This window comes from Thamnophis sirtalis, unplaced genomic scaffold (assembly GCF_051295495.1).
Source record: "Thamnophis sirtalis isolate CommonGarterSnake01/CBP01778 unplaced genomic scaffold, rThaSir2_p1.2 scaffold_6, whole genome shotgun sequence".
In the NCBI taxonomy this organism is placed as follows: domain Eukaryota; kingdom Metazoa; phylum Chordata; class Lepidosauria; order Squamata; family Natricidae; genus Thamnophis; species Thamnophis sirtalis.
Window position 1 is genome coordinate 126,936,010 of NW_028261386.1, and position 26,373 is coordinate 126,962,382.

The 26,373-nt window shown below is 39.8% G+C and overlaps 1 protein-coding gene across 1 annotated transcript in view; it reads left to right on the forward strand.

Moving 5' to 3' along the window:
• LOC148045211 (uncharacterized) overlaps positions 1-26,373 on the forward strand; it is a 278,032-nt gene that overhangs the window by 105,664 nt on the left and 145,995 nt on the right. Inside the window, exons 7-8 of the mRNA XM_087719049.1 lie at positions 9,334-9,438; positions 11,099-11,238. Coding sequence (XP_087575175.1) covers positions 9,334-9,438; positions 11,099-11,238 — 245 coding nt within the window. The remainder of the gene's footprint in view (positions 1-9,333; positions 9,439-11,098; positions 11,239-26,373) is intronic.

Here is a 26,373-nt window from a genome sequence, read left to right on the forward strand (position 1 = left end):
GAACTCATCAGCCCCAGGCCTCATTGATCTTAGCTTCTTCTTGCTACGCTAATTTTGAACAGTTTAAATCATTCCTGATCTTAAGCATAGGCTATCTGGAATTGCTTAAATTTTTGAAGCCCACCCCTGATGAGAAGGATACGTAGGACTGGATGGAGTGAATAACAATGCAGCAGGCAAGGTTGAGAGTAGGGTGGGATTAAGGAGGAGGAACAAGCATTACATAGCTACAGTTCCCAGTTTGATAGATGCTTGCAAACCATGAATTATGGATTTGAATGCAAGAAAACATGGCGTAGTGTTTCATCTGAATGAATCTACTAAAATCTCAACAGGGATGTTCCAAAATTTCAAGATGTTCACTGGAAATTATTTCCAGGGCTGCGAAGGATTGTTTAGAGAAAGAAGCCAATTGAGCTCAGTAGCACATATGTCGCAGTCAATACCCTTAACAACTACAATTTCCTATTGGATTATTTATACAACATCTTGTTTGCAACATCTAGCTAAGCCAAATAACATGCCAGATTTTATTATGATAAGCATTGTTACAACTGAAGCACAAACCAAATGATTTTAAAAACAAAGCATAGACTGTGTAGTAAAAAAAGCAAGTAAATCACTGAACTATATTTGCATTTTCTTTTTTTAAAGGGCTAGAGCTTGCTTAAGAATATATTTTTTTAACTACGAAAAATGAGAATCCAGCGTATCTTTTACAGTAGTTCTATGTCAGATTCAATTTAAACATTGTTTAAATTTTGGTACAGCTATTTCACTTATAATTTATAAATGCCTCACTATTAAGAACAATCAGTTATTAAACTTTAAGAAATTGCTTTGCTCTCAGTGTTGTACAAATCAGAACGTATTTGAGCTACAGTTTATTATGCTTTCATTTCTGAACTTGTGGCAGAGCGAAATAAATGCCAAAGCAAATCAGATATTAGTGATGAAATGGAAAGCTGCATCCAGCCCAACCTCTCCCAGTTAAGGACAATAGATAATGATCTAGAATTCTTCTTTTCCATTTGTTCATTGTATAAAAGAAAAGAGCTTTAAGAAAATATAAAGAAAAACAAGAAGGAAATGAAACAGAATAGAAAATATGTGCTTTCATATCAAACTCACTGAAGAATTATGGTCTCAAAATAGAAAACACAACTTCAATATCTGATTAACTCATTTGTAGCATTCATAATGTCTTACTGAAAAAGTACATTATACTTTTAATGTTAATACAGGTAGTCTTCAACTTACAACCATTCATTTAATGACAATTTGAAGTTACAATAGCACTGAAAAAAGTGACAGGATTGGTTTTCACACTTACAACCTTTGAAGCCATCCCATGGTCACGTGTTCAAAATTCAGTTGCTGGGCAACTGACATGTATTTATGACAGTTGCAATGCCCCAGGGTCATGTGACCACTATTTATAACTTTTCAAGTTGGCTTACAATACAGTAGCAGAGTTGGAAGGGATCTTGGAGGTCTTCTAGTCCAACCCCCTGACTAGACAGGAAACCCTATACCGTTCCAAACAAATGGCTATCATATCTTCTTAAAGACTTCCAATGTTGGGGCATTCATAACTTCTGGAGGCAAGGTGTTCCACTGATTAATTGTTCTAACTGTCAGGAAATTTCTTCTCAGTTCTAAGTTGCTTCTCTTCTTGATTAGTTTCTACCCATTGCTTCTTGTTCTACCCTCAGGTGAGATATTGGAACACTGCTATCATGTCTCTCCTAGTCCTTCTTTTCATTAAGCTAGGCATACCCAGTTCCTGCAACTGTTCTTCATATGTTTTAGTCTCCAGACCCCTAATCATCTTTGTTGCTCTTTTCTGCACTCTTTCTAGAGTCTCCACATCTTTTCTACATCGTGGCAACCAAAACTAAATGCAGTATTCCAAGTGTGCTCTTACCAAGGGATTATAAAATGATATTAACACTTCACGTGATCTTGATTCTATCCTTCTGTTGATTCTCTCCTTCTGTAGCCGAGAACTGTGTTGGCTTTTTTGGCAACTGCTGCACACTGCTGGTTCATATTTAAATGGTTGTCCATTAGGTTTCCAAGATCCCTCTCACAATTACTATTATTGAGCAAGATACCATCTATACTGTGTCTGTGCATTTCGTTTTTCTTGCCTAAATGTAGAACCTTACCCTTTTCACCATTGCATTTCATTTTATTAGATAGTGCCCAATATTCAAGTTTGTTAAGATCCTTCTGTATCTTAAGCCTGTCTTCTGGAGTGTTGGCTATTCCTGCCAGCTTGGTGTCATCTGCAAATTTGATGAGTTCCCCATTTATTCCCTCATCCAAATCATTGATGAAGATGTTGAAGAGTACTGGGCCTAAAACAGAGCCTTGGGGCATACTTCCCTCCATGTAGATGCAGTTCAATTGAGGACTACACATTGAGTGCGGTTGGTCAGCCAGTTACAATTCCATCTGGTGGTGATGCTGTCCAACCCTCATTCTTCTACTTTATCTAGTAGTAGGTTATGAGCTACCTTATCAAATGCCTTACTGAAGTCCAAGTAAACTATATCGATAGCATTCCTCTGGTCCACTAATTTTGTCACTTTGTCAAAGAATGCAATAAGATTAGTCTGGCATGATCTGTTTTTGACAAACTCATGTTGGCTTTTGGCTATTACTTTGTTTACTTCTAGGTGTTCGGTAATTTGTTGCTTGATTATCTTTTACAGAATCTTTCCTGGTATTGAGGTCAGGCTGATAGGTCTGTAGTTTCCTGGATCTATTTTTTCCCTTTTTTGAAGATGGGAACCACATCAGCTCTTTTCCAGTCCTCTGGCAGTTCCCCGGTGTTCCAGGATCTCTGAAAGATATAGTTCAGTGGTTCTGGGATCTCATCTGCCAGTTCCTTCAGAACCCTGGGTTGTAATCTGTCCGGTCCTGGTGATTTGAACTCATCTAGGGTAGACAAGTACTCACCATTTTCTTCCCTATTTCAATTTGTGTTCCTAATCTGATTTTTGTGGTGCTGTTTTTGATAGGTTGGACTGTTTTATCCCTTTGTATAAAGACAGATGCAAATAATGAGTTAAATAGTTCTGCTTTCTCCCTGTTGCTTGTCACTTTCTTGCTACTTTCTCCCAGCAATGGACCAATTGTTTCCTTAACCTTTTTCTTGTTTTTAACATGTTGGAAGAAGCTTTTTTGTTATTTTTTACTTTTGTGGCAAGCCTTTCTTCATTGTGAGCCTTAGCTTTCCTTACTTCATCTTTACAGGCTTGGGCAATTTGCTGATATTCTGCCTTAATTTTATCCCAATCTTTCCACTTTTTATACTTAACTTTTTTGTCTTTCAATTTGTCAGAGAGTTCTTTATGCAGCCATGCTGGTTTCTTTTTCGAACTGTTATTTTTCTTCTTCATTGGTATTATGCTAGGCTGGGCTTTTGTAATCTCATTTTTCAAAATTTCCCAAGCTTCTTGAGTTGTTTTCCCCCTTGAGGATTCTCATCAAAGGAATTCTTCCCAAGCTCTCTCTAAGTTTATTGAAATTAGCTCTCTTAAAATCCAAGACTCTAGTTTGACTTTGTTCTACTACTTGTGTTTGCATAATGTTGAATTCCAATATTGCATGGTCACTTGCCCCCAGGGTTCCTGTGGCTCCCACACCTTCTGTCGTTTCCTCTCGGCTAGTGAGAATTAAGTCTAATATGGCCGATCCCCTTGTTTCCTTCTCTACTTTTGGGGAAACAAAGTTGTCTGCTAGGTTCGTTAGGAACCTGTTGGATCTTCCACTTGGTGCAGAGTTTGTTTCCCAGTTGATGTCAGGGAAGTTAAAATCCCCCATTACTATTGTGGTGTGCTTCCTATATACCTTTGTTAGCTGACTAACAAAAAGTTCATCTACTTCCTCTGCATTCAAGATAGTTCTCATCATTGTTGTGTTCTAGTTCTGTAGAGATGTAGTTATTTCTTATATATAGTGCAACTCCACCTCCTCTTTTATTTGGTCCATTTCTTTTAAATAATTTAAATCCTTCTAGCTGTATACTCCATTTGTGGGTTTCATGCCACTAAGTTTCTGTAATGGCAACAATATCGTATCTACCTTCATTTACTTGAATTTCTAATTCACCCTGTTTATTCCTCATACTCTGTGCATTGGTGTATAGACATTTGAGTCCATTTTGATTGACCCTGTGTTTACTGTCTACATAACCTGTGTTATGCCTGACTGCCCCTATTTTCTTGCCACTTGTATGATTCATGCACATGGTATGGCACTCACTATTAAATGCTTGGTTTTGCTTGACAGCAGGAGTGATAACCTTATCTGCACAAACATCTATGTTACATGCACTGATAACCCTATGAGTTTTAGATTGCTGGGGACAGAAATGTTCTGTATCAATTGATTCTCTGTCCCCACTGTTCAGTTTAAATGTTTAACCAGAAAATCTGTGAATTTAATGCCAAGTAACTCAGTCCCTTTCTTGGATGTGGGCAAACCATCTCTTTTGTACAGTTTTTCATTGGACCTGCTGCAGGCATCATGACTAATAAAACCAAAGCCTTCCCTTTTACACCACTCCTTTAGCCATACATTAAGCTCTGCTACATGCTGGCCCTTCCCTTTTTGTTCCGTATATACTGGTAAAACCTCTGAAAAGATAAGCCTACAACCTATATTACTAAGTTCATACCCCAAGCTCTGGAAATCATTCTTTCAGAAAGTACATCTTTTTGGGATAGATCATTTGTGCCAAGATGTATAATAGCATCAAAGTCACAGTCCTTATTTGCATTCTTGACTATCTTAAGAATATGCCTCTTTTATCTGCTGGCAGTAGCACCTGGCAGACACCTGACCTCTTTTAAAACCACCGTATCCTTTCCTAAATTTACATCCCTTACGATTGAATCACCAACCAGAAGGTGACTTCTCTTTTTATATACCTTGATCTTCTTGTGCGACTGCTGTGTGATACCTGGGTCCCCACTTCACCTTTCCAAAGAAAGTTCTTCATTTTGGACCATGATCCCCTGCTTATTTTGGTCATCATTATCACAACTACCTTGACCTGTCTCTTTAGTGTCCCCATTAAGGTCAGCAAGGGCGCTGTATCTGTTATGCTGGGTCACAGCAAAAGCTTTGTGTTTATGGTTCACAGCTCTCACCCTGCCAGATCCCACGGTTGTCCAGACTGCTCTTCTCCTGCAGGATCTTTGCGGTAGAGGAGGCTGATAGCGTAGCATCTCCAAAGTGTGGAATGGCCGAATTGGGCATCTAATTTCTGATTGGAGAGCACAGATTAGAGATTCTAGATAGGTAATCTGTCTATGAAGACTAGCAATTTGTTTACAAAGGGGACAGTATCCAAATTTGAAAAGAGCTTCTCAGAAGCAATGAGAGATTTCTTGGAAAACTGCATGATTCACTTAAAAACTACACTGATTCACTTAACAACTGTGGCAGGAAAGGCCACAAAATGGGGCAAAACTCACTGAACAACTGCTTTTTGGCTCAATTGTAGTCATAGATTGAGGAATATCTATAATACATTAACTTAAATTAACTCAGTCTTTCCCAGGTATGCCTTTCCTTTTCCAATTCCTCTTAAGAACCGAGGTGGTGCAGTGGTTAGGGTGCAGTACTGCAGGCCACTTCAGCTGACTGTTATCTGCAGTTCAGCGGTTCAAATCTCACCGGCTCAGGGTTGACTCAGCCTTCCATCCTTCCGAGGTGGGTGAAATGAGGACCCAGATTGTGGGGGCGATATGCTGACTCTGTAAACCACTTAGAGAGGGCTGAAAGCCCTATGAAGCGGTATATAAGTCTAACTGCTATTGCTATTGCTATTGATTAGAATGGAGGGGGACAAGATTGTGAAAATCACAGTTGTGTCTTGTTAAACAATTTAACAAGACACAATTGAGAGAAAGAGAGAAATTAGAAGGCTTTACTTGTTTTTCCTCAGATTGTAGCAACATAGGAGTAGTGTATACCATGAGACTTATGATGAATCTCAAGTCTTCACTAATGGAGCTTCCAAAAACAATTGTAGCCTGGCTCTAGGGTGATAGATTTTAGCTTTTCATTCTGATAATGACCGGTTCTATATATCCATTTAGCAACTTTATATTATCAAAATCAGAGCTGTCCAATTGTAGCAACTTTAAGACTTGTGGACTTCAACTCCCAGAATACCCCAACCAGCATGCCAAATCTGCCAAAGATGGACATCTCTGATTTAAATAGTTGATTTTTTGCCCGTGCGAGAAAAAAATCCAACACCTAAAACATTTCTTCCCCTTCTTTTTTTTCAACAATCACAATTTTCATGGGATTAGCTTTTCATCATCACCATCACCATGATTCACTCAGCAAACTGTGCTAACTCAATTTGCTTTATCTGGTACCCTGTGTTCAGGAATAAAATTTCCTGATGATGAACATATACAATTTGATCGTCAAGGTTATATTTAGCGAAGGAAAATTAAGGCAAAAGGGGAAAGAAGTAGAACAAATTCGAAGAATCTATTTTCTCCACAGTCTCTCTGTTTATGTTCTACTTACTAAAATAAAATGACTACTGTTGCATTGCATAAACAAAATGCCTATCTATTTCTTTTGTTGCAATTTCCTCTTATACAGCCCTCAGTCAAGAATAGAGCGATAATTAGGTATCAAAAGCCATGTGGATTATTGTCAAGATCTCCCCTGACATTCATTTAATACTTAATCAGATTGTAATGCTGTAAATTATGCATTTCCAAGTCGTAATAAGAACTAAGGGGAAAGTATGACTTATCTTAGCATTATCTTGACTTCAATATAAGAGGGGAAAGGTTCTAAACTTTTATTAGAAGAGTCAACTATATTGTCACGTGGATATTGTTTCAAAGTATGATATTAATGAAAATGAAAAGAGGTAAATATATATTCTTCATTTATGCCAGGATTCCCCAATGTGGTCAATACTGACCCCTAAGAATTACTGAGACTGTCTAATCTTGTTATTATTATTAGTAGTACTTCTATTTAAAGTAGTATCAATTATATTTATTTTCATTTAGTAAATGTTTGGGGGTCAATGAACAATCTGAAATTTCCTGAAGAGGGCAATGAGCTAAAAAGTTTGGGGACTCCTGATTTAGATCCTGGGAATTGGTATTCTTGATTAAATGTCAAGTGTATTCTGCGTTTCATTTAAAAAGATGCAATTTCAAATCTGTCCTAGGATATTCTCTTAATTCTTGGGAATGTATTAAGAAGACAGGACTACATAAACCAATTGGATAAATCCATCTTTCAGGACAAAATTATTGTATTTTCTGCATTTTTTTTCAGTTACCTTGTGTGTATATCTATCTATCTATCTATCTATCTATCTATCTATATCTATATCTATATCTATATCTATATCTATATCTATATCTATATCTATATCTATATCTATATCTATATCTATATCTATATCTATATCTATATCTATATCTATATCTATATCTATATCTATATCTATATCTATATCTATATCTATATCTATATCTATATCTATATCTATATCTATATCTATATCTATATCTATATCTATATCTATATCTATATATATATATATATATATATATATATATATCAGTGGTGGGTTTCAAAAATTGTTGGAACCTACTCTGTGGGTGTGGCCTCCTTTGTGGGAGTGGCTTGCCACCCATGTGACCGGGTGGGAGTGGCTTGCCGCCCATGTGATCGGGTATGAAATTATGAATTAGTACTTAGGTTGGTCCAAGTAGCTAATCAGAAACTCTGGCATTGAAGCATGCAAGTCTTAAAGCTGTCAAGTTACAAGATCCTTGCCAGTGGTGGGTTTTAAAAAATTTTGGAACCTCTTCTGTAGGTGTGGCCTGCTTTCCGGGTCCACTGGTGGAACCTCTTCTAACTGGTTCGGTAGATTTGATGAACCGGTTCTACCGAATAAGTGCAAACTGGTAGGAACCCACATCTGATATATATCTATATATCTATATATCTATATATCTATATATCTATATATCTATATATCTATATATCTATATATCTATATATCTATATATCTATATATCTATATATCTATATATCTATATCTATATCTATATCTATATCTATATCTATATCTATATCTATATCTATATCTATATCTATATCTATATCTATATCTATATCTATATCTATATCTATATCTATCTATCTATCTATCTATCTATCTATCTATCTATCTATCTATCTATATCTATCTAATCTATTGATCTATCGATCTATCTATCGATCGATCAATCTATCATCTATCTATCTATATCTCTATCTCTATCTCTATCTCTATCTCTATCTCTATCTCTATCTCTATATCTATATCTATATCTATCTATCTATCTATCTCTCTATCATCTCTATCTCTATCTATCTATCTATCTATCTATCTATCTATCTATCTATCTATCTATCTATCTATCTATCTATCTCTATCTTCTATCTTCTATCTCTATCTCTATCTCTCTATCGATTCCCAGTAAGGGTATGGCTAGCATATATATGAAAGACCGGTTAGTTTGTGTTGTTTTTTCTTTAAGATATTTTATTGTTTTATTATTCTGGCTCTTTTCTACCTATGCCTAATCTTCTGGATTTGATATTTCTTGTTTGATAATAATATTCTACAGTTCTGCTTCTCCTAAACGGAACTCACTTTAGTTCATTTTTATTTTGCTAGACATAAAGAGATCACTCTAACTGACAATGCAAGATATGGAAGAACCCTTTCCACCTAAGAGTCAGATTATTTATATAGTAGAGAGATTAATAGCAATAGCAATAGCAGTTAGACTTATATACCGCTTCATAGGGCTTTCAGCCCTCTCTAAGCGGTTTACAGAGTCAGCATATCACCCCCACAATCTGGGTCCTCATTTTACCCACCTCGGAAGGATGGAAGGCTGAGTCAACCCTGAGCCGGTGAGATTTGAACCGCTGAACTGTTGAATTAGCAGTTAGCTGAAGTGGCCTGCAGTACTGCACTCTACCCACTGCACCACCACGGCTCTGTATTAACAGCAGCTAATCATCAAATTTTTGGATGGTGTCCCCATTTCAGACTTAATCAAATATTTATCAGTAGGGATTCTGAATATCTCTGCATTGTCTTCTTGTTCTAATGTTTATTTATCCACCTGAAAAAAAAAAAAACCTTTATGCATTTTAATGTTTCCATGAAAGATTTTGATGTTTAAATGTCGTTGAAATCCACTGTTATGATGTAAAGACTCAAACTTAGAATTGCATAATTTTTTTTTTCTTTAAACAATTATTCAGGAACTTTCTGTGACACGGAAATCAATGAATGCGACAGCAATCCCTGCCATAATGGGGGCTCCTGCAGAGATGATGTAGGCCACTATAAGTGCATCTGTCCATTGGGTAAGTCTTTTGTAGATAGTCTGTCTTTACTTTTTAATTTTGATTCAAATAAACAGTGCATCAACAAAACCTTGAAAATGGAAAAGTATATTAAGACACAAAGCAAACATTTCCCTGAAATATATCCCAGACAAGGGTAATATAAGGAATTTGGACACAGGTGAAATGCAGAGCACACTCTGCGGGCATGTGAACCATCGCCCCACCTCAACTCCACCATGCATGCATGCGCGCCTCCCGCCAGCTAGCTGGTTTTCAGGTTTCTGTTGTGCAAGCACAGGGGGGAAGGGCGCATGCTAGTGGTGGGATTCAAATAATGTAACAACTGGTTCTCTGTCTTAATGACCAGCTGGGTAGGCGTGGCTCGGTGGTCACGTGACTTGGGCGTGGCCAACTCAACGTCACTCAGGTCGATAGGAGCTTCGCCTTATCTGTTACAATGTCATAAGGGTTAATCGGAGAGGCAGTTTCTGTTAGCAGGGCAACAAACCAGAATGTTTCCTTCCTGCCTTCCTTACAGGATTAGCCCTGTAAAGTGAAAAAAACAAAACAAAAGGAGATTTCTTCCAACAACCGGTTCTCCGAAATACTTAGAAAGTTAACAACCGGTTCTCCCAAATAGGTGCGGGCTGGCTGAATCCCACCACTGGCGCATGCAGGAGATGTGTGCACATGCATGGAGGTACACAGGGTGTTCTCACACAATGCGCAGGGGTGGAGCACATGCAAGGGGTTGCACATGCATGCTGGGGCACACATGTGGGGATCATGCACGCATGCATGGAAAGCATGCGAATGGGTAACACACATTGCATTATGGGTGTGCACGCAGACTTTCGGCATTCAGAGCCAAAAAGGTTCGCCATTCCTGCCCTAGAGGATGGAAACATGAGCACACCCAGGCAATACACATACATGCTGGCTCAGGAATTCTGGGAGTTGAAGTCCACCTGTTGTAAAGTTGTCACACTTGCGCACCTCTGATTTAGACTGACTAAATCATTTCTGACGTCTTGTTTCCATAATGCTAAAATAATATTCTTTTCAGGATCCCATATTTACATTCACAAGAAGCCAAAAATAATGCAACCATTATTTATTTATTTATTTATTTATTTATTTATTTATTTATTTATTTATTTATTTATTTATTTATTTATTTATTTATTTATTTATTTATTTATTTATCTTGTATGCCGCCCACTCCCGGAGGACTCCGGACAGCTCACAAAAGTCAAGGGAAGGGGGGAACGAGACAAAGATAACATATTAAAACCAAAACCAACATTCACAATTTCCATGGAGGTAGATGCTTCTCAGCTCCCCGCAGCCTGCTGGAACAGCCAGGACTTGGTGGCTTTGCGGAAGGCCGGGAGGGTAGTAAGGGTCCGGATCTCAACAGGGAGCTCGTTCCAGAGGGCCGGAGCTGCAACAGAGAAGGACCTCCCCCGGGGAGTCGCCAGCCGACATTGGCCGGCAGAAGGAATCCGCAGGAGACCTAACCTGTGCGATCTAATTGGTCTGAGAGAAGTAATCGGCAGGAGGCGGTCTCTCAGGTACCCAGGTCCGATGCCATTGGAATGCTAAATTCAGTTAAAGTTTTAAGAGATCCTGAACAGATGTGGCTTTGTTTCTGAACCAAAAACAAATTGTTCCATAGGATTCCAAGGTCAGCACTGTGAAGAAAATATTGATCCCTGCTTGTTTCACAATATAACTTGCAACTCTGGAGCTCAGTGCCTGGACAATCCTGATGACCTGACATATAAATGCAAGACAGCATGCAAGCAAAATTCAGAGGTAAGGAAAATATAAATGGTGACAATTATTCTTCAGAAAGAAGAAAAATATAAAGTAAATCCACCCAAAGCTAGCCTGTGATAAGATAGGTAGCCAATAAATTTAATAATAATAAAAATATTGGAACTAAATATGCTATTATAATCGTAGGTAGATCTCAACTTGTGACCATTCATTCAGTATTATCCATTTTCAACCTCGTAGCAAAATGCAATTGCAAGACTTGAGCCCTTGAATTTTTTTCTAACAAAATGCACCATCTCTAGGAATATTTCTCCATCTGGCAAATCTGGAATTTATTTAATGCATTTTATCAGTTTGTGTTTCCATATCTTCCTTATCCAGAGCCAAAACCTTGATCAAAATTTTTATCTGGAAGTTAAGCTGATGAACTTTTGACTTCTTTTTTTAGGATTTGTGTCTAACATCTGAAGGTTCTGTCCAGTGGTGGGTTTCAAAAATTGTTTGAACCTACTCTGTGGGTGTGGCCTCCTTTGTGGGAGTGGCTTGCCGCCCATGTGACCAGATATGAAGATGGCGACAACACTTGTCAGAACCACCTTAAATTACCTCACACACAGCACTGACATGCATAAGAATATGATGTAAACTTCTTTTTTAAAAGGCATCTTTGCTTTGTGTTAAAACAACTTCAACACATGCAATGTTCTGATTGCACCACAAATGCAGTAATCATCCTTACCTTTCACAGAGGCACTGAGTTTTATAAATATGAGCATGATAGTGTAGAATAATCATATCCAAGGACCAGTGGTGGGTTTCAAAATTTTTTGGAACCTCTTCTATAGGTGTGGCCTGCTTTCCGGGTCCACTGGTGGAACCTCTTCTAACCAGTTCGGTAGATTTGACAAACCGGTTCTACTGAATAGGTACAAACTGATAGGAACCCACCTCTGGAGTTGATCAATACATAGGGGATCCCATAAAATCATACTCCTATAGATAGTAATGCATTTACCAATGAGTTATTTGATTTTGAAGTTATTATTTATCCCTGAATATGAAATAACATATAAATCTTATACAGATTGCTTCAAAATATTTAATGCAAATTGTCTGCCGTGTGAGAAAAATGTTATGCATTTCATTTATCTCTAACTGGGTAAATATCATTTCCCCTGGCAATGCTCTGAAATGATGAAGTAATCATTATGGACATTTCAGCTAGGGACTGACAGTGGAAGTGACTGAAGGTTTTTAATGTACTATCTGTAAGGAGTTCTCATACTTGCTTTAATTTATTTATACAGATTATATTGTACATTTATGTTAGGATTCTGGGCATTTAATCAGATGAATCACTTTTCTGAAATGAATGAGAAGAGAGGTTACAAGAATTTATGTTTTCAATGTTTTCAATAATATCAAGATTTGAAACATCTATGGCATTTGCATAATGAAATGAAAAATTGCTAAAAAAATAATTCAAGATTGTAATTGTGACAAATATAAAAATATTATGCTATATTTATTTATTTATTTAGGGAATGTATATTGCCACCTATTCGCACATAGCTTTGGGAAGCAAGGTGGTTTACAGAAATATGTTGCATCATTCATAAACAATATATTGCACATTTCAAAAGAGTATGCCCTGCTTTCAAAATATTATGGGATTTATACATTTTCAAATCTGGAAGATACCATGTTAGCACAAAACTGGTGAATATGACCTATGGAACAATTTATGTCTAGTCTAACAAAGAGAAGGACCAGGGGTGACATGATATCAATCTTCTAATATTTGAAAGGCTGTCAGAAAGAAGAGGGGAAGAACTTATTCCCCAAATCACCTGAAGGCAGGACAAGAAGTAATGGATGGAATCCAGGGGTGGGTTTCTCACCCCGTTCCAACCGGTTCGGTTCGAACGGGGCTGGCGGCGTCCTCGTGCACGTGCAATAGCAATAGCAATAGCAGTAGACTTATATACCGCTTCATAGGCCTTTCAGGCCTCTCTAAGCGGTTTACAGAGAGTCAGCATATTGCCCCCAACAATCTGGGTCCTCATTTTACCCACCTCGGAAGGATGGAAGGCTGAGTCAACCCTGAGCCGGTGAGATTTGAACCGCTGACCTGCTGATCTAGCAGTAGCCTGCAGTGCTGCATTTAACCACTGCGCCACCTTGGCTCTTACTAGCATCTGTGCGATGCTCCAGCTGCTCCTGGAGGATCGCGCAGGCACTGTATGCGTCCTGCGCATGCGTGGAAGCGCAGAACTCGTCAAAACCGGGTAAGGAGCACGGGCGGGCGGGTGCGCCCTTCGCTGTTCCCGGAAGTTACTTACTTCCGGGTTCGCCGACCAACCGGTTTGAGGGACCGCCACGAACCGGTTGAAACCCACCCCTGATGGAATCTTATCAAAGTGTTGTGAGTTCTCCATCACTGGAGGTTTTAGGAAGACATTGGACAGCCATTTGTCTGAAATGGTACAGGATCTCCTGCTTGGGCAAAAAGTTGGACTTGAAAACCACCAAGGTTCCTTCCAACCAGTCGTTGGATTATGTGTGTGTGTGTGTGTGTGTGTGTGTGTGTGTGTGTGTGTGTGTGTGTTTACTATTACCTTTAAAAATAAATATTATAATAGAGAAAGACTGGATAAAGATAGTTCACACGGGAGGCATCTAAGCATGTCTCTGGTTCTTTGGGTTCAGCAGATCTGTAGGGTCTTCTGGAATGTCAAAAGGGGTACAGCTAATTTAATTTCATGGAAAAAGATGTTCCTATTAGATTGGTGCCAAGGCAGAGAAAGCCACTATCCATTAAATGTAGATCCCTAGCTGGTGGTACCTACAGCATGCCTTCTCTGCCAGATCTAATGACAGGCAGATGTAACTGGGAAGAAGTGGTCCCTCAGATAGCAACTGAATGTTTTTGGTTGCACAAATAACCATCGAACCTCCATTTACAAATAGTTGTCCTCTCAAAGACTTTCTCATTTGTCCCATCTTCTGCCCATTTTGCATTTATGAAGTCTCTGTTGCTGTTGGATGGCAGATTGAGATTTTCACAGTTTGAGAGCTTAAGGCACCCCTTTTGACTACAAAGCCCCTTTTGATTCGTGAATTCACTTTCTTCTTGGATTCTGGCAACTGATGCAATGTGTCTAGTCCCATCACTGTGGCTATGTGTTCTGACCCCCTCCTCCGTCCAGTAACGAATGCCGAGACAAGCTTAACTGGAATGTACTTTAATAGCAAGACACCAAGACCTCGGTGTCTGAAAGCCAATCAGAACAAACAGATAAGGACCTTGGCAGCAACTCAGACAAACTCAGGCAGCAATAAACACAGATAAGGCTTGGCAGCAATTCAGCCTGCCAAGCTCACAGTACTGTCCTCCGGCATTCAATCCTGCGTTGATTTCTGCAAAGAGGAGCGTGTGCACCAGTAGCTTTTTATAGTCTGGAAAGGAGCCTAATGACCACCAGCTGAGTACAATCACCTCCTGTAATTGTGTAATTGGTCCTGATACCTAGTAGCTCTTTGATGGCATGCATCCAGGAACAACTCATTACTGGCATCCGGCTCACTCTCCCTTGTCTCCTCCCCACTGGTCCAAGGCTCAGGTGCCTCCTGGTGGCCAACCAGCCTCTCTGCGCCCTGCTCAGAGTCTGAACCCTGTCCAGGGTCCTCCACATCCTCCAGAGCTGACTCATAGGGCTGTTGGTGGCAGCTCCAACGGCTCCTGCTGGGCCACGACAGCTATGTATAGGGCTTTTCAAATTCCAGTCCTTCTGGAATGCTTTTGTTTCCATTCCTGCTTTTCTCCGATACAGTAAGCTGACATCCTCTTGATAGCTTCCATCTTTCTTTCTTTGTTTCTTTCTTTTTGGCAGTGCAGAAAACCTTTAGGGTAGAGTATCTTTGTTGGGTTCTCTGAGCATCTTGGCTGTGGGGCCTCAGTTTCCATTTCAGCAAATTGCTCTTGAGTTGTAAATGTGTGCTGAATAGCTTGCTGGAAGACCTTTTAAACTCAATTTGTTGCTCATCTGGGCATGGGGAACAAAATCCATGACTTCACATTGATTCTGTTGTTTCCTTTCATCAAAAGAAATAGTGCAGTGCAGTGTTTTAATACTGCGTGTAGGGAAATCTAGGGTCCTTAATGCCTAAGTGCTCCTTTTCGGAATTTCCTGCAATTCCGTTTTGTCCTCTTCCATTTGAGCACGTCGGCATCGGGTCATTGCCAAGTGTTTGTCCTAGTCTGGGCTTCTTCCCAAGCTACAACTCACAGGGAATTTAAATTTAATTATTTAACTTAATTTAATATTTAAAACATTTATATGGCTGCCAAACTCAATGAAGGTGACTCTGAACAGTTTAAACGCCCCCCCCCCCAAAAAAAAATCAGCAAAACCATCGAAAAGAATAGAAAGCCACACTATATAACCCTACGGACTTGAGAGACCGCCTCCTGCCAATTACCTCCCTGCGACCAATTAGATCGCATAGATTAGGCCTCCTCCGAGTTCCATCTGCCAGTCAGTGCCGACTGGCAACCACACGGAGGAGAGCCTTTTCAGTAGTAGCTCCGACCCTTTGGAACGATCTCCCCGTGGAGATTCGTACCCTCACCACCGTCCAGACCTTCCGCGCAGCCCTTAAGACCTGGCTAGCCCGTCAGGCCTGGGGATAAAGATAATATGTCCCCACCCGAATGATGAATGAATGTTGCTTACTATTTTACTTTTATGTATTGTTTGCATCTATTGTCTGTACCCTCCCTTCCTTATTTTATGTAAGCCGCCCTGAGTCCCCTCAGGGAAAAGGGCGGCCTATAAATACTAATAAAATCCTAAAATCCTACGGTCATGAAATAACAAATGAATTAAATAAAAAAATTATCCAGAAACGAATGACACCATTATCCAATCAGGGTTCCAGTACGTGCTGGGAATGTACTGGAAGAGCATGGGAAAAAGTCAACCCTATTCTATGTTCTACGTTCTATATGACAGAAGAAACACAATCCCATAAAATGTTGCATTTGTTTATAGAGCCGAAGTGGCGCAGTGGTTAGGGTGCAGTACTGCAGGCCACTTCAGCTGACTGTTATCTGCAGTTCAGCGGTTCTAATCTCACCGGCTCAAGGTTGACTCAGCCTTCCATCCTTCCGAGGTGGGTGAAATGAGGACCCAGACTGTGGGGGCGATATGCTGACTCTGTAAACCGCTTAGAGAGGGCTGAAAGCCCTATGAAGCGGTATATAAGTCTAACTGCTATTGCTATGGCTATTGTTTATTTTACAAATAGGTGGCTGTGTTGACTGCTTCTTTCTAGTACTTACGTTCCCATTCTGCATTTGTTTATAGAGCCAAGATGGCGCAGTGGTTAAATGCAGCACTGCAGGCTACTTCAGCTGACTGCAGTTCTGCAGTTCAGCGGTTCAAATCTCACCGGCTCAAGGTTGACTCAGCCTTCCATCCTTCCGAGGTGGGTGAAATGAGGACCCAGACTGTGGGGGCGACATGCTGACGCTGTAAACAGCTTAGAGAGGGCTGAAAGCCCTATGAAGCGGTATATAAGTCTAACTGCTATTGCTATGGCTATTGTTTATTTTACAAATAGGTGGCTGTGTTGACTGCTTCTTTCTAGTACTTACGTTCCCATTCTGCATTTGTTTATAGAGCCAAGATGGCACAGTGGTTAAATGCAGCACTGCAGGCTACTTCAGCTGACTGCAGTTCTGCAGTTCAGCGGTTCAAATCTCACCGGCTCAAGGTTGACTCAGCCTTCCATCCTTCCGAGGTGGGTAAAATGAGGACCCGGATTGTTGTTGGCGGCAATATGCTGACTCTGCAAACCGCTTAGAGAGGGCTGAAAGCCCTATGAAGCGGTATATAAGTCTAACTGCTATTGCTATTGCTATTGCATGATTTCAGTTACAAGAGATTTCCTTTCTTCTCCGCCATTCTATTCTGTGGTAGAGTGCATTATAGTCATGTAGCTGGTGATGAAGGCACCAAGCTAGAAAATAGGGGGGCTGTGAATTCTAGTCCTTCCTTAGGCATAAAACCTGACTGGGGGAATTTGGGTCAGTTATGCTCTCTCAGCCCAGTCCACTTCACAAGGTCATTGTGGGGGGAAAAATATAGGAGGAGGAAGGAGTACTGTGTACTTTCACTGCCATGAATTACCTATACAGTAATAAAGTCAAAATACTGATTGATTGACTGAATGTTGCCTTCAATTTAGCCCAGGGGTAGTCAACCTTTTTATACCTACTGCCCACTTTTGTATCTCTGTTAGTAGTAAGTTGTCTACTGGTCAAATCTGTTGCTTCTCAAAACCACACATCTTTTGAACTTCTGTAGTACTTGATTTCCTACTGAGCAATTCAAAACGGGTAAACCTAGAGTAATAATTTATAAAAGTCAGTAAGTTTTCATCTTAGGTAATGGCATGCATTGATCACAGATCTCACTGTGGACCAGTTCCAGTGAATTCTTTGTCATTTTATTACATCTTTTTTTTCTCCCTTATAGAAATCAAGGTGTGACCCTTTTGTTTTGATTCAGAAGGATCTGTTGGGTGGAATGCACATAATTTACATTCTTGGTCCTTTTGCTCAGTGCTTTAATTTGGAAACTCTGTGTCCATCCTTCTGTGACAATGCCTTAAATGTTTCTTGTGGTTGGACTATTCTACTATTCTATCCTTATTCCAATTAGTCTACCATCTTAGATGTTGCCTTTTACCTGTAATTTTACATTTGAAGTTATGGTAGCAGTAACTTTGCTTCACAAACTTTTGCTGTTATACATTTTACCGAGAGCAGGAAAGACAATTTGTGGCTGCTTTCTTATCTCTTATTTTTATCAAGATTTACTGGCGATGCTCTTAACTTTTAAGTTGCTTTACCACCTTTTTATTTCAATCCCACTTACTCTTTTTCTTTTTTTATAATAATTTTATTAGGGCTTACAAGTATAAAGATAAAAGACTAACACAAACTAAAAATAATATAAAAGGGAAAGAAAAAAATAAAGTGCAAAAGGAGAGGGGGAAAAAACTTCCCCCTCTTCCATACAAGCACGAACAACTTCAGTAACACTTTTGCCAGTATTTCAGGAAAAAAAAAATCTAAGCTATTTGTCATCACCAATCAATAATCAAATTGTAGAAACTTATCATTCAGTCCTAATTAGCAAAAACTATCAGAAATGCAGACAGATGGTAGGTAGGTAGGTAGGTAGGTAGGTAGGTAGATGATAGATAGATAGATAGATAGATAGATAGATAGATAGATAGATAGATAGATAGATAGATGATAGATAGATAGATAGATAGATAGATAGATAGATAGATAGATAGATAGATAGATAGATAGATAGATAGATAGATAGGCAGGCAGGCAGGCAGGCAGGCAGGCAGGCAGGCAGGCAGGCAGGCAGGCAGGCAGGCAGGCAGGCAGGCAGGCAGGCCTACAGGCAGGCAGGCAGGCAGGTGTTCTGACCCCCTCCTCTGTCCACTAACGAATGCCAAGACAAGCTTAACTGGAATGTCACAGCACTTTATTAGCAAGAAACCAAAACCTCGGTGGCTAAAAACCAAGCATAACAAACAGGTAAGAACCTTGGCAGCAACTCAGACTTTGACAGATAACAGCTTCTCCAGCATTAGGAATGACGTTGAATCTTGCAAAACGAGGCTCCTCCCAGTCTCTCTTTAAATACTATCTTGAGACAAGCCTAATTACAATCACTTGGGTCCAATTATTTTTGGTAACTGCATAGCTGCTCTCTACATCGATCTACCCGGTATTGCCAGGCATCCAGGAACAACTCCCTTGGCTCCTCCCCACTGTTCCAATGCTCAGGCGCCTCCTGGTGGTACCCTGCTCGGAGGGTACCACCAGGCTCAGGCACCTCTCTGCACCCTGCTCGGAGTCGGAACCCTGCCCAGGGTCCTCCACATCCTCCAGGGCCGACTCATAGGGCCCCTCGCTGTCGGAGTCTGGTGGCAACTCCAATGGCTCCTGCTGGGCCACAACAGTTAGGGATGGATGGATGGATGGGTGGGTGGATATAAATATAGTTTTAATCAAATACATTCATTCTATATTTTGACTTATCACTTTGTCTAGAAAAAATAAAGCAAAAATATATCTCCTCATTTATAAACAAATCTTTAAAGCATTGTCATTCAATCCTGGGGGGGAGGGAATACCAGAAACCCCAGCATGTATAATTTAACCCAGATAAAATAAATCCATTTTATATTTATTTTGCATTTGTTCTGTTTACTTTTTAAAATATTTTTTTTAAAGTTAATTCCTTCAGAAAATATGCCACAAATTGATTTCTTACTATTTTCTGTTTGTCTCCTTTCAGGAACAGCTTCAGTGGTTTAACATGTCCCTTTTGTAAACCCAAACTAAGAAAGCTTTCTGAATCATTCTTCTGATTTATTATTTGTATACTCCCTTTAATTATTAAAACATTGGCTGATTTCACATTTGTAAATCCATTGCAGCACCCTTTTCCATATCGCTCATGTAGTCTTGCATTTTAAAATCTATTTTCATTTAGATTTCATTTTAGTTGAAGACACTTTTTAGTTAAGACAGTCTTCCCTTGTCTAGGCGGTGTGGGAACTTTTAATTCTTTATTCCACTCATCTCTTAACTTTTGCATATCAAATTTATTTCTTAGTAATAAATATCTATAAAAACTAATAGTATTTATTAAAAAAAAAGATTTAACCAGTTGTTCCAGGTGTCTCAGGGGTTGAAAAAGCTGCTGATCCAAACAGTGTTGTTAACAAATCTTGTACTTGTAGGTAAATATTGGCACAGAGTTGCAGTTGATAGATGATCAGAGTTTTAGTATATTTAGATCTAATAATGTCCATCCATCCAGAGGCGCTATAGAGTATATGTGTATTCCAAAGTTGCCCACAAGGCCCTTAATAAATCCCTCTTAATCAAAGCCTTTTGCTCTCATTTCTTCTTTTTCACAACTTTTCCCTTTTAATCACAGTTCAATCTTTCTCAGAGATTAGGGATTTCCACTCACCCAGTTGGTCTTATTTTTCCTCACTAAATGGAAGGTCTCAGTCCATTATATACAAAAGAATGTTACGTCTTTAAGAAGCCAGGTATGACAGCTTGTGACAAATAGTCTCTCTCTGAGGTATGGGACTTCATAGTATATTTCCTACACTTCCTAGGTGCTCAATTCCAAAAGCACTAGTAAGATCCTCCTGGTTTGCAACATACCCTGAGGAGCTACCTACAGAATTCAAGTGGACAATCTCGGGGTTTCCTCTTGATTCAAAGAGGATTGACCCCCTGGCTTTCAGAAATGCTCCAGGATTATACTCGACAATGTGAGGGCACATCTTCAGTCCACATCCTCATCGGAAGTTCAAAAGCATATTTATTTGGAAAGACAAAAGGGACTTCATGGACTGAAATTTTTGTCTGCATTCTGATATACATATGCATATGCATATGCGTGTGTGTGTGTGTGTTGCATTTGTGCTGATAAATAAATAAAGGGAGACTAGTATAGATCTATTTCAAGCTATTTAGCTCTCATCAGCTAGCCATACCTTTACTGGGAATCAAACCTGGGCTGTATTACATATTAGGCAGTTGTATTAGCCACTAAGCCACAGGCTCTCTTCCTTTATCAGCTAAGCCAGGGAATTAGGTATGTATTGTGTCACAACCCTTGGAATGCCCAAATATGGGAGGAAGCATAGTGCTTCCTTTCTCTGTCTATTGGCTCATCACAAGAGACCATCCAGACAGAAAGCCATTATACACACACACACAGACACACACAAACACACACACTCATACATAAATACATATAAATATATATATATTTCCATTTTTTTTCCCTTCAGCTGCCAGGATGACTTACTCTACCTTCCTGTTTAATAGAACTTTTTGCTATCCCTGCCCATCCTGTTAAAGAAGTGATCAGAGTATGTTCTGCAATAGCTGAGAAACACCATCCATCATAAACTATGGCAATGTCAAAAAGATGACACACGTGTATTGACATCATCATGGAATTGCTTCAGTTAGGTTCTTGCATCAAAATATCTGCTGCATCCATGCAAGCCGAAGCATTTGAATGATATAGATCCACCGTGGACTAATCTCCTATTTTGCATGCAAGACTTCAGTTGGTTCCGTCACACTCATTTCTATAATCCAATTTAATTAAATATTCCTATGCTGATATTAAAAAAGCACACCGAAGAAATATTTTACCAAAATTAAAGGCACTGAACCACTTGGCTGCAGAGAATCCATGCAATGTGTCAGACATCCCTTGTAGCAATAGCAATAGCAATAGCAGTTAGACTTATATACCGCTTCATAGGGCTTTCAGCCCTCTCTAAGCAGTTTACAGAGTCAGCATATCGCCCCCAACAATCCGGGTCCTCATTTCACCCACCTCGGAAGGATGGAAGGCTGAGTCAACCCTGAGCCGGTGAAATTAGAACCGCTGAACTGCAGATAACAGTCAGCTGAAGTGGTCTGCAGTACTGCATCATAACCACTGTGCCACCTCGGCTCTTCTAACAACTAGACTGCAAACACTTAAGCCTAAATGTAGTTTTCTCAGAGCTTTCATTAACTAGAATTATTTGAAGGAGATCAACACTGAAGTTTCCCAAACTACTGTGTTTTCAGGGACAAATATCAAAGTCAAACTTGTGTCATCCTAGACTGGAAGTAGTTAATCCTGAAAAATGACTCCAGGAGCTCTGATTAGTTATATTCCTTAAGAGGAAGACGGTGAAAGTTAACACAAGAATTTCAGCTAATTCTACTTTCAAATGACATATGAATACAAATTAAGTCGGTAGGTTTTGAGTCTTTTTTTTTTGCATTCTTTCTGTGTAAAAGAGTAAGACAAGGAGACTTGTTTGAAGGAGGGGCAGGATTACATGTATTGATTTCTCTGGAGATGGCTTCTAATCAATGTGGGAATAAATTCTAGCCCATTTGTATTTCATATCCTCTTTTGGCACCCAATATTAACTTCTTTGGCTATGAGGGATCATGGCCCAGAAATAGGAATAAAGAATGGCAAACCAGAAAGCAGAAAGGGAAAATATTTTATAAGCAGATGAAACATTTGTAGGGGTTTTTTTTTGGGGGGGGGGGGATCTAAGCCCAAGTTTTCATCTCAAGTTATTGATAATTAAAACTGTCCCAATGAGATCTTGACTAGGAATGAATTGTAGGCTATGGAGAAAGAGTCATTTTCAAATATCCCCTTCGCCCTAACTTCTTTGGGGATCTTGTTTACAATCTACTTTGCATGCGCTTAGATTGGAAACAATTGTTTTAATAATTATCAGGGGAAGAATATTTCCATCTTTGCAAGTAAGGGATTCATTTTGCAAGCTTTGATCAAACTGGAGGAGTGTTTTCTATGAGAAACAGTCTAGGCATAATTTCAGAACTTAGCACTAATGGAATAGCAAAAAGATTCAATTTTAAGGTCAATTTAAAACTTAATCAAAGACAAATTAAGACTGCAGATTTTTGCCAAGAGTTGTTGTTATTACACATCTCAGTAGCATTTTAAATAGGTTTGAGTCTCAATCAAACTGTGGGAGTGAAAAGCTGATTATCTCCACCTGAATCACCCCTTTCTTTAGTACTCAACTCATTGATTAGAGGAGGCAGATATTCCTCTTACATATACCTATTAAACAGTCCTGGTTTTTATTGTAGAGAATAATATTTATACAGGTTCTATTAATGGTTTAGATGAGTCATTGCTCAACTTTTTAAATCTATAGCTAGCACTAACAGGAAGTTTCAAAATAAATATTTATCTACTGCTATATTCACACAAACACTTTACAGCCAATATATACATTTTATATGCATCCAAGATTCTGGAAAATCAATTTTGTTGCCTTATATGTTGTTGTTTTTTACCATTTCTTTTTCTTTTATATGTCACTAGTTAGAGATAGTTTGGGGTAATGGTTAAGGCATCAGACCAGAGACTGGAAATCTAATCTAATCTAATCTAATAATGTATTAGATACAAAGCCAGCTGGGCTACCTTGAACTACCCACTCTTTCTCAGATCTAGGAAGCAGACAAAGGCCAACAATTTCTGAAATCTTGCCAAAAAACCTGCAGGGACTTGTCCAGGTAGTCAGCAGGAGTCCAAACCTGACTCGAAGGTAGAGGCAAATAGGCCAGACAAGGAATAATGGATGGAAACTGAACAAGGAAAGATTCAACCTAGAAATAAGGAGAAATTTTCTGGCAGTGAGAACAATCAACCAATGGAACAGAAATTGCCTTTGAACGTTGCGGGAGCTTCATCACTGGAGGCTTTCAAGAAGAGATTGGACTGCCATTTGTCTCCTGCTTGGGTGGTGGATTGGACTAGATGACCTACAAGGTCCCTTCCAACTCTTTTAATCTGTATCAGTTAAGATCACTAGCAAGAAAATGGTTTTCATACTATTACATTACATGAGTAACTTACTATCCCCCAAATCTCTTGGTTTCTGGCTTTCTTAAATCAGAATTAGAAAAATAGGGATCGCAGATCATCTCCTTGTTCTCAGGCGAAACCAATATGTAGGTCAGGAAGCCATAACACGGTTGGAATATGGGTTCACCGACAAATGCGCGCCCAACAAATGCGCACCGACAAAACCACCGTGACAAAACGGCAAAGTCGAAAGCGCGCCCACTAAAGCGCATTGACAAATGCACACCAACAAAAGTGCGCCATCGAAAACAACGTGAAAACAATGGTAACAACGTTAACAACCTTAACCCTAACCCTAATCCTAACCTAAAAACCCTAATCACACTTTTGTGGGCGCAGTTTTGTTGGCGCGCTTTAGTGGCCGTGCTTTTGACTTTGCCGATTTGTCACAGCGGTTTTGTCGGTGTGCATTTGTCGGGTCACAGGAATATGTCAGCCCAGCATGTTGGTCCAGTCAGGAAGCATGACCAGATGGACTAATTCTACTTTATTATAAGGTTACATTAATAGAATCTTGCAAGTCTGAAAGTATTTTTATTCCTCCTTGACCTTACAACGCCCCCCCCAAAAAAAACCCTAGGAAGGGTCCTTTCTGAGACAATTGCCATGCTCATATTCTTCTTCAGGCTGAGCTACTTCTTCTCCCACAATTCTACTGACTGTGGCTTTTCCCCCTGTCTCCCAAGATCATTTCCATATACACAACATATTAAAGCAGACTGGCTCCAATCTGGCAAAAGAGAGATACAAGGTTGTATACTCTCTCTTTGCTTATCCAACTGTTGTGGCCCAGCAGGAGCCGTTGGAGCTGCCACCAGACTCCGAGAGCGAGGGGCCCTATGATTCGGCTCTGGAGGATGTGGGGGACCCTGGACAGGGTTCCGACTCCGAGCAGGGCACAGAGAGGCTGGTTGGCCACCAGGAGGCACCTGAGCCTTGGACCAGTGGGGAGGAGACAAGGGAGAGTGAGCCGGTTGCCAGTAGTGAGTTGTTCCTGGATGCACGCCATCGAAGAGCTAGTAGGCGTCAGGAACAATTATGCAATTACAGGAGGTAATTGCACTCAGCTGGTGGTCATTAGTCTCCTCTCCAGACTATAAAAAGGCTACTTGTGCACACACCCCTCTTGCAGAAGTCAATGCAGTGATTACAAGTTGGAGAAATTATGTACCTAGTTTGGCAGGCTGGATTGTTGCCAGGGTTCGTCTGAATTGCTGCCAAGGTTTGTCTGAGTTGCTGCCAAGGTCCTTATCTGTTTGTTCTGCTTGGCTTTCAGCCATCGAGGTCTTGGTGTCTTGCTATTAAAGTACATTCCATTTAAGCTTGTCTCGGCATTCGTTACTGGACGGAGGAGGGGGTCAGAACACCAACCTATGTGCTGAATATATGCAAAGGGAAGCTTCATTGGAAGAAGATGAATATAAATTTAAAAAGGGAGGGAGAAACATTGATAGCCTGCATGATGCCAAGAACGCTAGCTGAAAACGTAAAAGATCTGCAAGCTCCAGTAATAAAAATCAAAGAGCATAGCAAAAATGTGACTAAAATTAAATATAAAGAAGACCAAACAAATGACAATAGGCACAACTGCCATCCAATTGACTGATTGCTGAAGTCTTTGGAAAAGATACTCCAATGCAATGGTGTGTCTGTATCTTCAAAGACCAGAATTGTAAAAGCAGTAGTATTCACTGTGACACTCTATGGAAGTGAAATTTAGACTATGAAGATAGTCTCCATAGCAGGATAGAAAAAAAAATATTGATGCTTTTGAGCTTTGGTGTAAGAGAAGCCTCCTGAGAATATAACTGAGAGTCAAGAAAACAAACAAATGGATAATTGAACAAATCAACCTTGAGTTATCTCTTGAGGCACCAATTACCAGGCTCAAATTATCATACTTCAGACATATTATGCAAAGACCTTGCTCTCTGGAGAAGGCTGTAATGTTGGGAATGGTGGAAGGAAAGGAAAGAAGGCAAGATGGATGGATGGATGGATGGATGGATGGATGGATGGATGGATGGATGGATGGATGGGTGGGTGGGTGGGTGGGTGGGTGGATGGTTGGATGGATGGAGTCCCAGTGGCAATTGGTGCTCCATTGAAAGACCTGAAGGTCTATCTCTTTTTTTTTAATATATTAAAATGTTTTTATTTTCCATTTTTCATTTTCATACACTCACATATATACTGTGCATAGCCGGGGCCATACAACATTAAACAATAATCACAGTAATTCCTCTTGTCAACAATACCCCCCAAAATAGAAACCCAATATACCTTTTCCACTCTTCATACACCTCTTTCTTCCGCCCCGCTCCAACTTTCTATCTTGCCTCCATCATTCCCCTCTACCCTACTTCCCCTCCCCCTCCCCCTCTACCACTCCTCTCTCCCAGTCCACTCCCTCCCTTCCTTCTCACCCACCCTCCCATCCTCTCCCCCGCCCTCTCTACCCATCTTTCTTCTATCCCACTCCTCCTCCTGAAGGTTTATCTCTTGATTAGAGATAATGGAGAAATTGTGGTAACTAAGAGTTGGCACATAATCACTCTAAAGGCTTTCTGCCATGTGAAAATTTTCCTTAACCTTTACATGTAGCAAAAATAAAAACCAAACC